We start from the raw sequence: 14,351 nt of genomic DNA on the forward strand, positions 1-14,351 counted from the left end.
TATCGTGAGTAAACAAGAAAATAAAACGTATGCAATAAGTTATCGCCCTAAATAAACATAACAAGGAAGAATTTTTTTTTTTCCCATACTCATTTATTATCCTGAATGTATAAACATTGTTCAGAAAGCATATTATATGCCATTATTAAAACTCAGTAGAAAGGAATTTAAAAAGAAACCAGAATATTCTTATATGATAACCAGAATATATTACACTTAAAGCAAAGCTTAGCATGTCGATCTCGAAGTGTAATGTAAACATAAGCACCAAATCGAGGCATCGGTAAGCTCATGTCAACCTTTAGGAGTCCAATCACAGCACAGTTCACATCAGCCTGATGCTTTTATAAGATGCGCTGTGATTGTACTCATTTAGGTTTATAGGTCTGGTCGATTTCTAGAGAGTGTCAAATTCCGCATCGAACGACCTTCTATTGGTATTCATTCTCCAGGTGTCATCTGCGCACAGTATATTAAGCTAGAGCGAAACTTAAATTTCAATTATTTTTGTTTAAAAAAATTACTTTATTTCAACAAATGAATTAAATAAATTGTTTTAACTATGATTAAATTAAATGTTCTATTTAAATAAATAAATCTTGTCGATCACCCTTTGATGAAATCAAAATATTATATATTAAATATAATAAATAAAAAGCATTAATAATAAACTTAATTAAAAAAGTGTTTCAAGTAACAGTTATTTTGAACAATTATTTAAAATAACAATAGCGTTTATATTTATTATTCAAAAAATGCAGAAATTTTCAACTCTATGAAAAACAGCACAAGTATCTAACTTTTATACATTGGATAATGTACCTGGCAGCAAATTTTCAATTGTTAAATTTGGAAGCAGTATTGTTTTTTACGAGGTATAAACTGCCGGTTTCCATTTTGTTATGGTTTGTATATTTTTGTTTTACTTACTATTTTGAAAGACTATTTGTTACATACGATAAATAATTTTCCTAAATTTTGCTTTGACTTCCTTTCATTGCGAACTCAAGTATTCAAATTCTGTACACCTAAGTGGTTCCCCCCTCCCCACTTCAGCTTTATTGCGGTAATATTATTTAGTTTCGTTTTAATCTATTCAGTTTCTTAAGAGAGCTGTTTCAGAATAAAATGATTTTGACTCTTCAATAAATGAAGGATCTTGTGCAAAAACGGTTCTGTTATTTTATCGATTTCTTATGAATTTCAATCGTAATTATTAACAGACGCTAGACTGTTTTCTGGAATTTACTGTATTGATATATTTACTAAACCGAAAGCTCCCCATTATTTTGTTCGCTCATTTTGTTATAAATTTTAGCCAAGTTTTTCGATAAAATTAAAAATTTTGTAATAATGCAAAACACAGAATTTTGTTTACGTCTTAATTATTTCTCATGTGATATAAAAATTAAATCTATGGGAAGATTTCATAATTTACTTTTCTACAGGTTGTTTAATAGACACGCCAAAAATTTGGTGCAAATAACACTTCTATATTATTCCATATCTAATGTTTCTTTGTACCAAGCCAAGGCATTTTAGTGTATTTTGTGACAAAACATGTTTATTTTAACTTACACCCACCTTTATTTTTACACAACATAATTTTTTTTCTATGTGCAGCTCATATAGAATTAATCTAAATTATTAATAATTTGACTTTAGAATGGTCTTTACACTAATATTTTTTTATTTATTTTTGTATTGTTTTATGTGCCCACAAAAATGTTTTAACTGTAGGAAAACTGAAAATATGATTTGTACATGAATATTAATTCATTTAATGTATAATGGATCATATAATTCCATTTCTTCTGGACAAAAGGTTCTTCAATATTGTTTAGAATTTTTAATAAAATTAGAAGGGTTAGTACTTGTCTGACCAGGGGTCATTGTCTACCAAATGTGAAGGGGGGGGCAGACCTGTTATGTGTAAGAGGTGTAGCCATGACCATCTTAACATTTTGCCACATATTTATGTATCTTGTATTTGGGTAGCCTGTTGCAAGCATGCAATATAAAAATATCAAAATCTGTAGAGGACTTTTTTTTTCTATTCAAGGTATTCTGGTTTTATTCATTTCTGATATAATAATTTTTCCCACTACTGAAATATTGAGCCTTAAATCACATAATTCTGTTTTCTTAATTGGAATTACTTTCAATTTAATTCTAGTTCAACAAAACACAGAAATAGAATTTAATAGTAAAAATATTATTTTTTTAATTCTTTTATTATGTGTTTCTTGTATATCTCAGCAACTTTCTAAACTGCATTTTTCGTTTTTTTATTTTAATACCTTTAATACATATGTTTTTTATGTAAGAATATTATAATATATGCGATGTATTTAAACATGACATCCTTTCAGTGCGGACTCAAGTATTCATATTCTATACACCTAAGTGTCCCCCCCCACTGCAGCTTTATTGTGGTTGTATTTAGATTCCTTTTCATCTATTCAGTTTCCTAAGAGAGCTGTTTGAGAATAAAAGGATTTTGACTCTTCAATAAATGAAGGATCTTGTGCAAAAACGGTTCTGTTATTTTATCGATTTCTTGTGAATTTCAATCGTAATTATTAACAGACGCTAACCTTTTTTCTGGAATTTACTGTATTGATATCTTTTCTAAACAGAAAGCAACCCATTATTTTGTTCACTCTTTGTTTTTAATGTAAATTTTAGCCAAGTTTTCCAATAAAATTAAAATTTTTGTAATAATGCAAAACACAGAATTTTTTTATGTTTTTAATATTTCTCATGTGATATCGAAATTAAATTTGTGGGAAGATTTCATAATTTACTTTTTTACAGGTTATTTAATAGACATATTAGAAAATTTGGTGCAAATAACACTTCTATATTATTCCATATCTAATGTGTCTTTGTACCAAGCCAAGGCATTTTTGTGTATTCTGTGACAGATCATATTTATTTTTTACTATAACTTAGACCAACCTATATTTCAACACATCATAATTTTTTTCTATGCACAGTTTTTAAAGAATTAGTCTGAATTATTAATAATACGACTTTCGAATGGCTTTTGCACTAAGATTTTTCTTTGTGTCTTCTCAAAGTATTTTTCTGTTGTTTTTATAAGCCCAACAATATTTTTAATTGTAAGAAATCTAAAAATATCATTTGCACATGAATGTTAATTTATATAATGAACAGTATATTTCCATATCTCCAAGACAAAAGTTTCTTGCAATATTTATTAGATTTTTTATAATGCCTTCAATGCATATGTTTTATATATAAGAATATTATAATATATGTGATATATTTAAACATGACTAACACATTTTATTTAAATATTTAAAAATTGATTGTGCAGTTTTTGTTATCATTCCCAGGTTTAAATTGGTGCATTTCACATTATGAAAAAAAGAAAACCTTTTAAATGATAATAAATAAATATGATGCTACAAAAAGAGATATAACTGTTAATGGGCAACTTCAGTTTTGGGATGAAATATGTTAAATTAACTTTGATTGTTAACAGTTGCTGATGACATTAGTACAACTGTATTCCACCATTATATTATAACTCCCAGATTTTGAAAATAGCATTTTAGTCAAATAGCATTTTGAATTTATTAAAGTCTGTTATTCTAACAAAATTATAGTTTTCCGTGAATATGACCAGGACTTCTCCAACGTGTATGTCAAAATTTAAAACAAAATGTTTTGTCTTTAACCATTCTTACTATGGGAATCTGTTTTTTCTCTAATAAACACTGCATGTGAAATTTTGTAAAAAGTGAATCTAAAAAGATTTTATTTTCTTCAAAACTACTGTATGACCAGATTGCTCTCTCCAAACCTTAAGTATCTTTTATCTGGAAAGAGTAATGAAGCATTCCAAGCCTATTTTTTCGTACCTGATTATTTATTACATCTCATGTATCTTGCTTTTCAGCAGATCTACTCTCAATAATTTACAATCATCCTTATTACTTTACTTTTGAAACCATTATCTTAATTTGTGAGGAACTGGTTATCAATTACTGCTTTGCAATATTTATATAACACAAATTGTAACAACTTGAATTTATTTATAGGATTCTTCAGAGAATGATATTACTTCATTGGCAAGAGTAACTGAAGATGGTAGTAGAAAACCTACCAAAAGGTTGGGTAGCTGGTATAGAGAAATCACTTCAAAGAAAACAAGACCAGAGAAGATAATGGATAATGAAGAAGAATTCCATGATGATTTGACTGATGATAAACTGCATCAACAGTCTTTGGAGAGCACTGATAATAATTCACAGCTTTTACTTAGAGGAAGTTTGAGTAGCTTTCAAAATTCTCTTGATTCTGCATCTGATACTACCATAAGAAATTTTCCGAGAGGGAGTGAGAAACGTGTACTAAATCCTGATATCCTGTGTCTTTCTATGAAAAAACTGAAACTGTGTGAATTTGAACCTCTAAAGCTGACACAGGATAATGGAAGCTTTGTTGCTGATCAACAATTGATTTCAAAAGCAGAATCCTCACCTTTAGAGAAATCAGAAAACGTATGTGCAGCTGAAGATCCTACGATATTTGACACTTGTGCATCAGATTCCTCAACTGATTTAATTTCCCTCGGAAATGGTCTGCAATCTGATCTTGTCACCTTGCCTGATGAATCAAATCAAATCAAGTCAGCTGGAAACAAAGATCAGCTCTGTTCAATAGAAAATTCAGATGAAAACTTGAAAGAAAAAAGCAATTTTAATGCGAATGATGATTTATCTGTGTTATTTGGTCTTGTTGACAATGATGAACATGAAGAACTTTCATGTGAAGAAAGCATATTTTGTTCAAATCTTCATGTTGATGTTTTCTCGGAAGATGAAGTCATTTTCAGAGCTTTAAGAAATGGTTAGTTAAAATTTTTCTTTAAAATTATTTTCATATCTACTTATTTGTTTTGAGCAAAATAATAACTTAGCTTCTTTGTATTTGTATTTTTAAAATAGTTGCATAAAGAAAGTATAGCATTAAACTACTTTTATCTAATAATAACTAGATTGAAATGTTATTCTATATTGGATTCAATTTAATCATCCATGACAAATTTGTCCTGAGGCTGACAAGCCTGAAATTTGAATTGACCAAAGATGGACTTTGTGTGTGGGAGGGAGGTTGGTGTATGTACCCTTGTGGGTCTGGTGTCTTTCCATAGATCTAGTTCAGTAGGTATTGGCTGAAGTATTAACATCTGATTGTAATTGAAAATATCAATCTCAAAATAGCTCAAGCATTGCTTTGAAATTACATGTTAATATGATTAAGCAAAATTCTACATGTAAATAATTTGTTTTATTCTTTTGGAACAGATCATTTATACTTCTTTTTGCATTCTCTTAATTTTTTTGGCTAACTGAGTATTTCAGAATTTGGTTTTGTATAATTTGTTCAGTTTAAAATCACATTTTTTATTTTTACCAGAAATTTATTAATTTATATATATATTTATTTAATAGTAAATATAGTTCCTTAAATGAGCTAATACTTGAAAGTTAAGAGTGGTATTTCTTCTGGTTGAACTTTTAAGTAGCCTAAATTGTTATGCAATAAATTCGAAACATGTGTCGATTGAGATTAAGAGGAAAGGACTATAATTATCTTTAACAGATACACCCGAAATTCATGGTGGAGTAGAATGTAAAAGAACACAAATTATTCATAATTCATATCAGTTATATATAGAGAAACTGACTTCAAAATTTAAAAAATAACAAGTGCATATATATATATATATATATATATATATATATATATATATATATATATAATATACTATTTTTTGAATTGTAATCATACTTTTTTTATATACATGTATGACATTGCATTTTTATTGCATTGCAATTAAAATTGATTACAAAAAATGATTGCAATGCAATTAAAATTCTTTCGAAAAGTAAAAATAATTATTGTGATGGTTTAAGTAATAAATGTAATGTTTAATAAGAAGTGACTATATTTTTCTATTCACTTATATAAAATATTCATGGAGACATTGTTATGATTGTGGGGGAAAAAAACCCCCCAGACTTTGATTCCATATTATTATATTATAATTTCTCTGTAGGTGAAAGCATTATTTAAAAAATGCCTTATGTTAGATGACTGAAGTTGGCTGAGTAGTCTTTTTACCATTATTTAGGAATTTATAAAAATTTTAAACAGAACACACTAGTTGGGGGAAAAAAAAAAAAAATTCAATGCTCTATGCAGTATCATGGTATAATAATGAGAAGATTGCCATCTTTACAAAAATGGGTCTTTAAAAATATCTTAGATATAATAGGACTGAGCTGAACAATACAACATTTCATTAGATAAAATTGGAATTTTAAAATAGCTCACATAGCCCCCGTCAGTTAGAAGCAGTTTTCAAAATTATCAGAAAGTATCAAGACAAAAAATAACATCAGTACCATCTGTCATTGTTAGTTCCAGATAGTACTGTGAAGTTTCATTTGTGTTAACTAAATGTTTGATTTTATATACTGTAATATAACAAAATAGTTTTTCGTCCGAAATCATAAGGCTTATATGAAAATAATAGAAATCTGAGAAGTGAGATAGTATTTCTGTCATATTTTTTCAAAAAAAAAAAAAAAACTTTCATAAGCTCATATACATTGCAGCCAGGATACTGTAATCATAATCAGGGAGAAAAAAAAATTGAAAGTGTGGGACAGTTCTCTCATTTGCTTGATTGGAGATCAGTGAACAGGTATCGGGTAAGGATGTAAAATAATTTGATTTGCCTGCTTTAAAATTATTTTGCAATATTTATACATTTATATGTTATGTACTAATATGTTATTCTGTTAAGGAAAAAAATTGACACCAAGTTTCTTTCTATTTCAGTTTTTAAGAAGAAACTGAAGAATTTTGTGAGTATATATTCATCTGTTCTGAAAATTAGTATATTTATATTTTATATATCATGATAGAAGGCATTTTTTTGTTAATATTTTCAAGTGAACTTTGTTTTATTCTATTATTAGTTTACTGTGGTACTTCTGTTGTTTTCAAGATCTTTATTTCTATCTGTTTGCATTTTTTAATTTGTGAAAGTGCACGTTAAATACGAGTGCAAGTTGTTATTCTTTCTGGCAATATTTGGTATTAAAAAAATTAAAATGTAGGGAAATGTAGCATTAGAAATGTATACTCTTCATTTTATGAGAGAAAAAAATACAAAATGCTGGCTGCTTAGATTGGTTGTTTAGTTTGTGACTAGTTTATATTAAAATCATTTATAAATCATATGAATTTCTGTTCAAAGTTGTATTTTCAAGCTCAGATTTAATACTATTTTGGTTACAGTATAAAATTAAAGAGAAAAAAAATAACAAACTCTTTTTGGTGTTATTTACTTCTATTTTTCTTTGTGACTTGTTTTAAATTTCTTATATTCAACTTGATAATATATAAGATTTTGATTATAACTATACAGAGTTTTTTTTATATATATGGTGTTCTTAACAGAGAACTAGATTTCAGTTTTGTTTTAAAAAGTAGTTAATCAGCTGGTTAGTAAAAATTCTTACAGTTGAGTCTCTCTTTACCATAGTCTTATTGTTTCATTCAAGAATCTTATTATAAAGATCATTCATTAAATATAAATTTGTATGTTAAATTATAAGTGGGGAGCCTACCATAATCTGAAATTACCAATCCAATTTATTTGCCTCAGTACATGTTCTGAACTTTAAAAGCAGTCTATAATTTTGTTATATACAAATTTGTTATAAAGACTACATTTTTTTTAAAAACCTTTTGATGCATTTTTAAAGATTAAAACTGATTTGTAATATTTTCTTAAAATTGAAATCCTCTTTATATTGTATCAAATGCTATGAAGATTAAATAGATTTGTAACATTTTCTTAAAATTGAAATCCTCTTTATACAGTATGAATTGCTATTACCATTTTTTTTTCTTTTGAAGACTTTTTTTTATTAACTTCTTTATTATCTTCATCATTGTAATATTTTCATTTTATTTCGTGACACTTTGCATTTTGTCATCCTTGTAGGTTCTTTAACAATTACAGAATCTGCATCAACATGTGTTAAAAATAATTTTTTTTTTGTAGCATGAAAAATAAAAAATTATCTTTGAGAAAAGTCAGGTAAAATTTATTCAATAAAAAATATTTTTCTTAATATAGAAGGTAGGTAGCATATGTATGCTGTTCAAAATCAAGGTCTTCTGCAAAATTTTAGTAAATAGAAAAATATCATAAGGAAATGCATAGAAGAGACTTTATTGTAATTTAGAATGCAATTTTGATATGTTTGCATGTCTGCACATACATTTTCAAACTTATCTTAGTGGATCAAAAATTATATTTATGTTAATGGCAATTAATATTTTATTATGATTTATTCATCTGTTGAAATTTCTTTACATAAAAAAAAATCTTTTAATATTATAGCCTTTTTACCCTTTGGACTTTTGCTGCAGATGCCATTGATCTAACAACATCTAAAAATTTTCCATACTGATTTTATATTAAAACAGGAATTTATGTAATTATAATTTGTAATAGATTAGAAAAAAAAAACTAGGATTATGTTGTTGTGATTAGACAGCCAGGAATGATTTCCTAATGTTATTTAAGCAATTATCAGAAAAATTTAATTTTTAAAAACCAATGTATGCTTTTTTTTATATTCATAAGCTTGCTTTTGAAATTAATTGTGTAACATGCAATTAAGGGATGTGGAAGCTGTCTTACAAAATCCTGTTTTAAAACAATCTGATTTGAAAAATTGCGAGGTGTTACCCAACATGAGGTCGCTTTTTTTGTTCCTTTGTTTCTCATTACTTTTGTTAGATAAATATTTACATTCAACCAAGGATGCTTAAATTTTTACCTTCATTTCTAATATGACATCAAATTATTTTAATCCAGAGTGCTGAAATTCATTTAAAATAGCCATATGCATGTTTTAGTTTTCTGTTCAAGAAGTAAGATAACATGTTACTTCTCACCTCCTACTTGCACTTTATAAATTTCATATGTTTTAACTTTATATGAGCTAATCTCTGAACTAAATATTTATTCTAAAATAAAAACCTAGAAAATAAATCTATATTTCAAAAATCAAGAAATTTATAATATATATACCTATAATTCTAACTACTTCTACCACAATCTCCTCTGAAATTTATTTGGAATGAAAAGACACAGGGCACATTTCTATGGAAACATGTATTTTAGCAGTTTCATATTTGATTTTTATCATTCTTGAAATCAATTGATTTTCTTTTGCATAATAATTCTGGAATAATTTTATACCTCAAACATTTTTTGTATAAATTTATTCATTTAATTTTTCTAATAATTATACAGGTTTTTCCCCCTCAGTGTTTATATTTGGCACAATTTATTATTTTATAAAATTCTTTTTTTTTTTTTTTTTTTTTTTTTTTGTGCAAAGCTACTGAAATGTCTGGAAAATAGACAGTGGGTATAAGAAAGAATTTTGATTATGACTGTCTTTGCCTGCAGAACTACCTTCTTAATCTTGTCTATAATTAAAAATTTTCTGGTATTTTAAGTTGGGGGAAAGTCATGATTGGAAAAACCAACTTTTATTATGATCTCAAATACATTTTTATATAAATTTCATCAATATGCTTTTAAATTATCAATAATTGATGAAAAAATTTTACACTGTTGTCTAGCTCATTGTGATAAGATGCTTTATATTAAGGAAATCATCTTGATTCAAAGTTTTCACCCTAAAAGTATAACCTCTTAAACTATTGAGTCTGTATTAACTGTTATTAAAATATATTAATGTTTCAAACTCAAATTAATGTTAAATCATAATAATGTATCAATTTGAATTATAAGCTTAATTTAGTAGAATTCTGAGAGAAGTAATTTTAGGATGAAAGTTTATCTTATCCCCCTATTCATGTTTAAAGTCTGGTTTTGAATCGATTTTTTTTATAAGGATATGTGAAATATAATTTTTAGTTATATCCATTTGGTTATATTTTACATTTGTATTTTATGTATTTTACAATATTTTAATTTATGAAATATGTATGCTATTAATTTTAAATATACTTATTTCATTTGTTCATATGTATTTGAAACCTTATATTTTTCAGTAAAAATATTTAATTAAAAAAATGAATCATGAATTAGTTAGAATCTCCCATCAGTAGTCTGCATTGCCTTATTTGGAATTTTGAACCACAGTTTTAAGACTACCTTGCTTGAATTTTTCTTGATTAGTGGCATAGTTTGTATCTTTTAAAAAAAATTATTTGAATTTCATTTATTTTCCAGACCAACCAAACTGAAACCCTGGACATCCACCAAACGTCTGATAAAGATGAGTTTAAAAATCATAGCAAACAGTACAGTCAAGACTGCGCAGAATTGGATATATTTGAGGATCGAAGCAAAAATACATGCTTAAATTCAAATTCAACATCAGAAGCTCAATGTCAGGAACTGAAGACTACAAAAGAACATGTGGCATGCCCACCAATGAGTTCAACAAATGGTACAAAAGAAAAGAAATGCACAATTAACTTTCCATCATCTGTTTCTTTCAATGAAAAAGTTAAGGAACAACTTCATGTTGATAAAATAACAAAAGCAGTTGAATGTTCCAAATCCTGTTCATCTGGCAAAGAAGGTGGGTCAAAACGAAGTTCTGATGATTCTAAAGAGATGGAAGAAATACCTTCACTTCTATCATTCATCCAAAAGTCTGGCCCAGAGACTATGATCAAAAGATTAACCAAAAATAGAAAAATAAATCTTTTGGAAGCCAGTCAATTGCCATCTTTTAAAAAAAGTGTTTCGATTGATTCTCCAACAGATCATATTTTCCCGATGGATATGGAAAACATAATGAAGTTGTTCGAAACAGCTCCTGCTGAATCGAAGATATCTGGTAGTGCAAATAATTCTACTAATGGAACTAAGTAACTTGTTGAAAGGGATACTCGTGTATTTAATGATGATATAAAAATGGTTAGTTTAGAATATGAATGTCTTTTAGAGAGAACAGCAACACATCTTTTTCCTTTTGTCCCCTATTTGAAAAGCTTTCTTTCTGAAGATTTTTCCTAAAAAAATCAAATTTCAAGTTTTTCCCTTTTTTTTTACTGTTTTATTATATGAAGTATATTTTTTTGGAATTGTGGAATTTCTCAATAGACTACATCACACTGTTCATTTCAGTAGTCTGAAATGACACATTTTTTTACGATCTTATTAAGGGGAGATATGTGAAATGATGAGAGCATTTACAGAATACTTTGTCATTCTTTGACCTTGATTTTCGCCCTATTAGATACTTTTTTGTTCATTTTTTTTTCACGTGTGTTTGAGTATCATGTCATTTTTTACAGTATTATTTTAATTCATTCTGCGAATAATCTGGTTTTATTTTATTATTACATGCAAATATCTCTTCCTTTCATCTTTCCTCTCACCCCTATTTTGATGAATTAAGTCCATCCTAATGCATGCACAAAAGCGGTAAGTGTTTTAGAATTCGTTGTCAAACAATAAATTACATGTATCATTATTGAATCGTGCACAAACATAGTGTAGAATATCAGATGTGTAGATTAGTGGATCAGAACTTGTGTGTGTAGTTATGTTGATGTTATATATATATATATATATATATATATATATATATATATATATATATATATATAATATGCATATTAGATAAGGAAAGGTTTGATATTCTCATATTAATATAATATAAAGTACAATTTTGGAAAATGGCAATCTATTTTCCGTTTAAACTTTTTTGAAATTTCTGGTCAGTCCAGAATGCATTTTGTATAATTTCAGAATTGATTTTTAAATAAATCCCTCCAATGAATTATAATTATGTAGAATGTAAAAGGAAAAAAGCCCTTTTATGAATGATTGGCTTTGAAAAGAAAATTTATTTTAAGAGGAGGTTCTTTGCACATATCTTATAGTTTATGGTGTAATATTTTCAATTAATGTTAAATAAATTATACAGCCAGATTTCTTTTTTGATAGTCCAGTAGATATATTTATAAAAGTGTTTTGTTTAGCATATTAACTTTAATTTTTTTAAAATTTCAAATATGTATTATTTTTCCCTATGCCTTTGTATTTAAGAATAATTTTCTTTAAATATAAACTTCTTATGTATTAAACTTTGTTTAATTACTTTCAAATTAATAATTTTATTGAAGCATATATTGATCTACTGATTTAGAAAGTACTTGTTGTATGTTTTTAAAGTGTTCCCAAACAGATTAAGAAAGAAAACTAATTAATGTAATTTCTTGAAAATTAGCAAATTTGACTCATCAGCTATTTTCCATTGATATGAAAAAAAATTCAATCCTTATTTGTTTTGTAAGAAAATTTCCTTACTTTAAGGTAATATATTAAATTTTCTTTTCAACAAATGGGAAACAAATTGATGTTTGATCCTTTATCTGGTTTTATATTTTTATTACATTAGAATAATGCTGCAAAATGTACTTTATTGAAATGTAATGTATTAAAACATTTTTGGCAACTAATAATTGAATAAGTAGCAATTTCTGAATATAAAATATCCTAATAAAAGTATTGTATTGTGATTCTTGATTATTGGTTTGTTTTTAATCTGGTATCAATTTTATTTGTGTTCATTAAAATATCTGCATTCATTTGATATTTATATTAAAAAAAATTATTCATTTTTGTTCTACCTGTTGTATTCTAATAACTTCAAGAAAGAATGTAAAAATAAAATTTCATTAAGCATTATAAATAAAAAAAAATTTTTTTAAGATACAACTTACTTTAATGAATCAACTTACAGTGTTTCATAATCTTATGAAAATTTTGTTTAAATCAAATTGAAGTAGAACTTTGCTGTACTAAGCTTTATTTGAGACCATTTGTTTACTAGATCATAAATGACTAGTCCATCACTATGTCTTCTAAAAAAAGGGCAACCTTAACTTACCATTCATCACTTACATTCATTTGAATGTGGCTGAAAATCAAATTCAGTGCACTAAATCTTCTTTTGCAAGTTTCTAAATAAAAAGATGGTATTAAGATAAGAACAGTTTTGTAAGGGGGAACGTTTAGTACTTTAAGCATTAATACATTTCTAGAAGGTTTAAACATTTTTACTTTCTCATATGCGAAATATACAAACAGAAATGGTCACCGTCAATAAATTCAAACTCGCAAACATATTTTTATGAAGACATTCCTGCGACCGAGAAACACATTTTAAAAATTATATCTGTCTGTCTTTGAATACAACTCAAAATGCTTTGAGCTAGACGGATGAAATTTGGCGTGTGGTCTTAATACTGAAATTGTAGATTTCAACCTATTTTGAAGAATTATATATTTAGGAAGTCTGACTACCCGAGTGTACGATAAATACACCTTTTAAGCAAGTTGTATAAAATTCGGTGCATACATTCATTACCTAAAGTGTAGAGAGTCTTATCAAATTTGGAGCCAATGGCCTCCAGTTTTATCTGACTGACTTTGAATACAATTCAAAATGCTTTGAGCTAGACGGATGAAATTTGGCGTTTGTTCTTAATAATTTGGAGATAGACCGTTTGTCAATCTATACTGGCCGATCTATCTACTGTTTCAGGGCACAGGGTAATTTTGCTTTTATGAAGAAAGAATAGAATCGGTCTCTGCCTTTAGAGATTTTTTAGAAGGATACATGCATTTGATCTGTTAAAATTGCATAATATACTGATTTACTAAATTAAAACAGTTAAAAGGAAAGGAATGTCAGGTTAAAAATTGTCTTCTGTCCTCCAAATATGACTTCATCAGTGCCATTAAATAATAAAAGAAAAAACAAATAAATATTTTTTTTTTCTCATTCGTATATTAAAAAATGTAGAAATGTTTATATCTTTTGAATAAAATAAGTAAACAATTTCCTGGTAACATTCGTGATAAAACGGATAAAAAATTGTGTTATTTGATTACATTTTTTTAAATTTATTTTTCTGACAAATGTTTTATCTGGTACTAAACTTAATCTCCCGACAGTGTTGCCACTCCAACGGGAGAACCGGGAGATTTAAGTGTCTTAGTTATTTTTTCCCTACCCGAAACATACAAGAATAAATTATAGTAGCCATAGCTTCTAAAAACGAAACAATACCATTCGCGATTGTGTAAAGTAGAAATTCGGCCCTTTTTTACTCCTTCCCCCGCGTTTTGTTTTATTTAATTTTTTTTTTTTTTTTTGTATAGATTAGTCCAGTTTCGATTTGCGAAACAGTTCTTTTTTTCCATGCGATACCTGCCAGCTCTGAAGAGT

At 27.1% G+C, this 14,351-nt stretch overlaps 1 protein-coding gene across 1 annotated transcript; it reads left to right on the forward strand.

Moving 5' to 3' along the window:
- Positions 1 to 788: 788 nt before the first annotated feature.
- LOC129958343 (uncharacterized) lies at positions 789 to 12,368 on the forward strand. Its single transcript, XM_056070763.1, has 4 exons — positions 789 to 905; positions 4,071 to 4,881; positions 6,883 to 6,908; positions 10,331 to 12,368. Exons 1-4 carry the CDS (start codon positions 903 to 905, stop codon positions 10,979 to 10,981), a joined length of 1,491 nt encoding a protein of 496 aa, XP_055926738.1. The 5' UTR covers positions 789 to 902; the 3' UTR covers positions 10,982 to 12,368.
- Positions 12,369 to 14,351: the final 1,983 nt, after the last annotated feature.

The sequence above is a fragment of the Argiope bruennichi genome, chromosome X1, assembly GCF_947563725.1.
Source record: "Argiope bruennichi chromosome X1, qqArgBrue1.1, whole genome shotgun sequence".
Taxonomy (NCBI): Eukaryota; Metazoa; Arthropoda; class Arachnida; order Araneae; family Araneidae; genus Argiope; species Argiope bruennichi.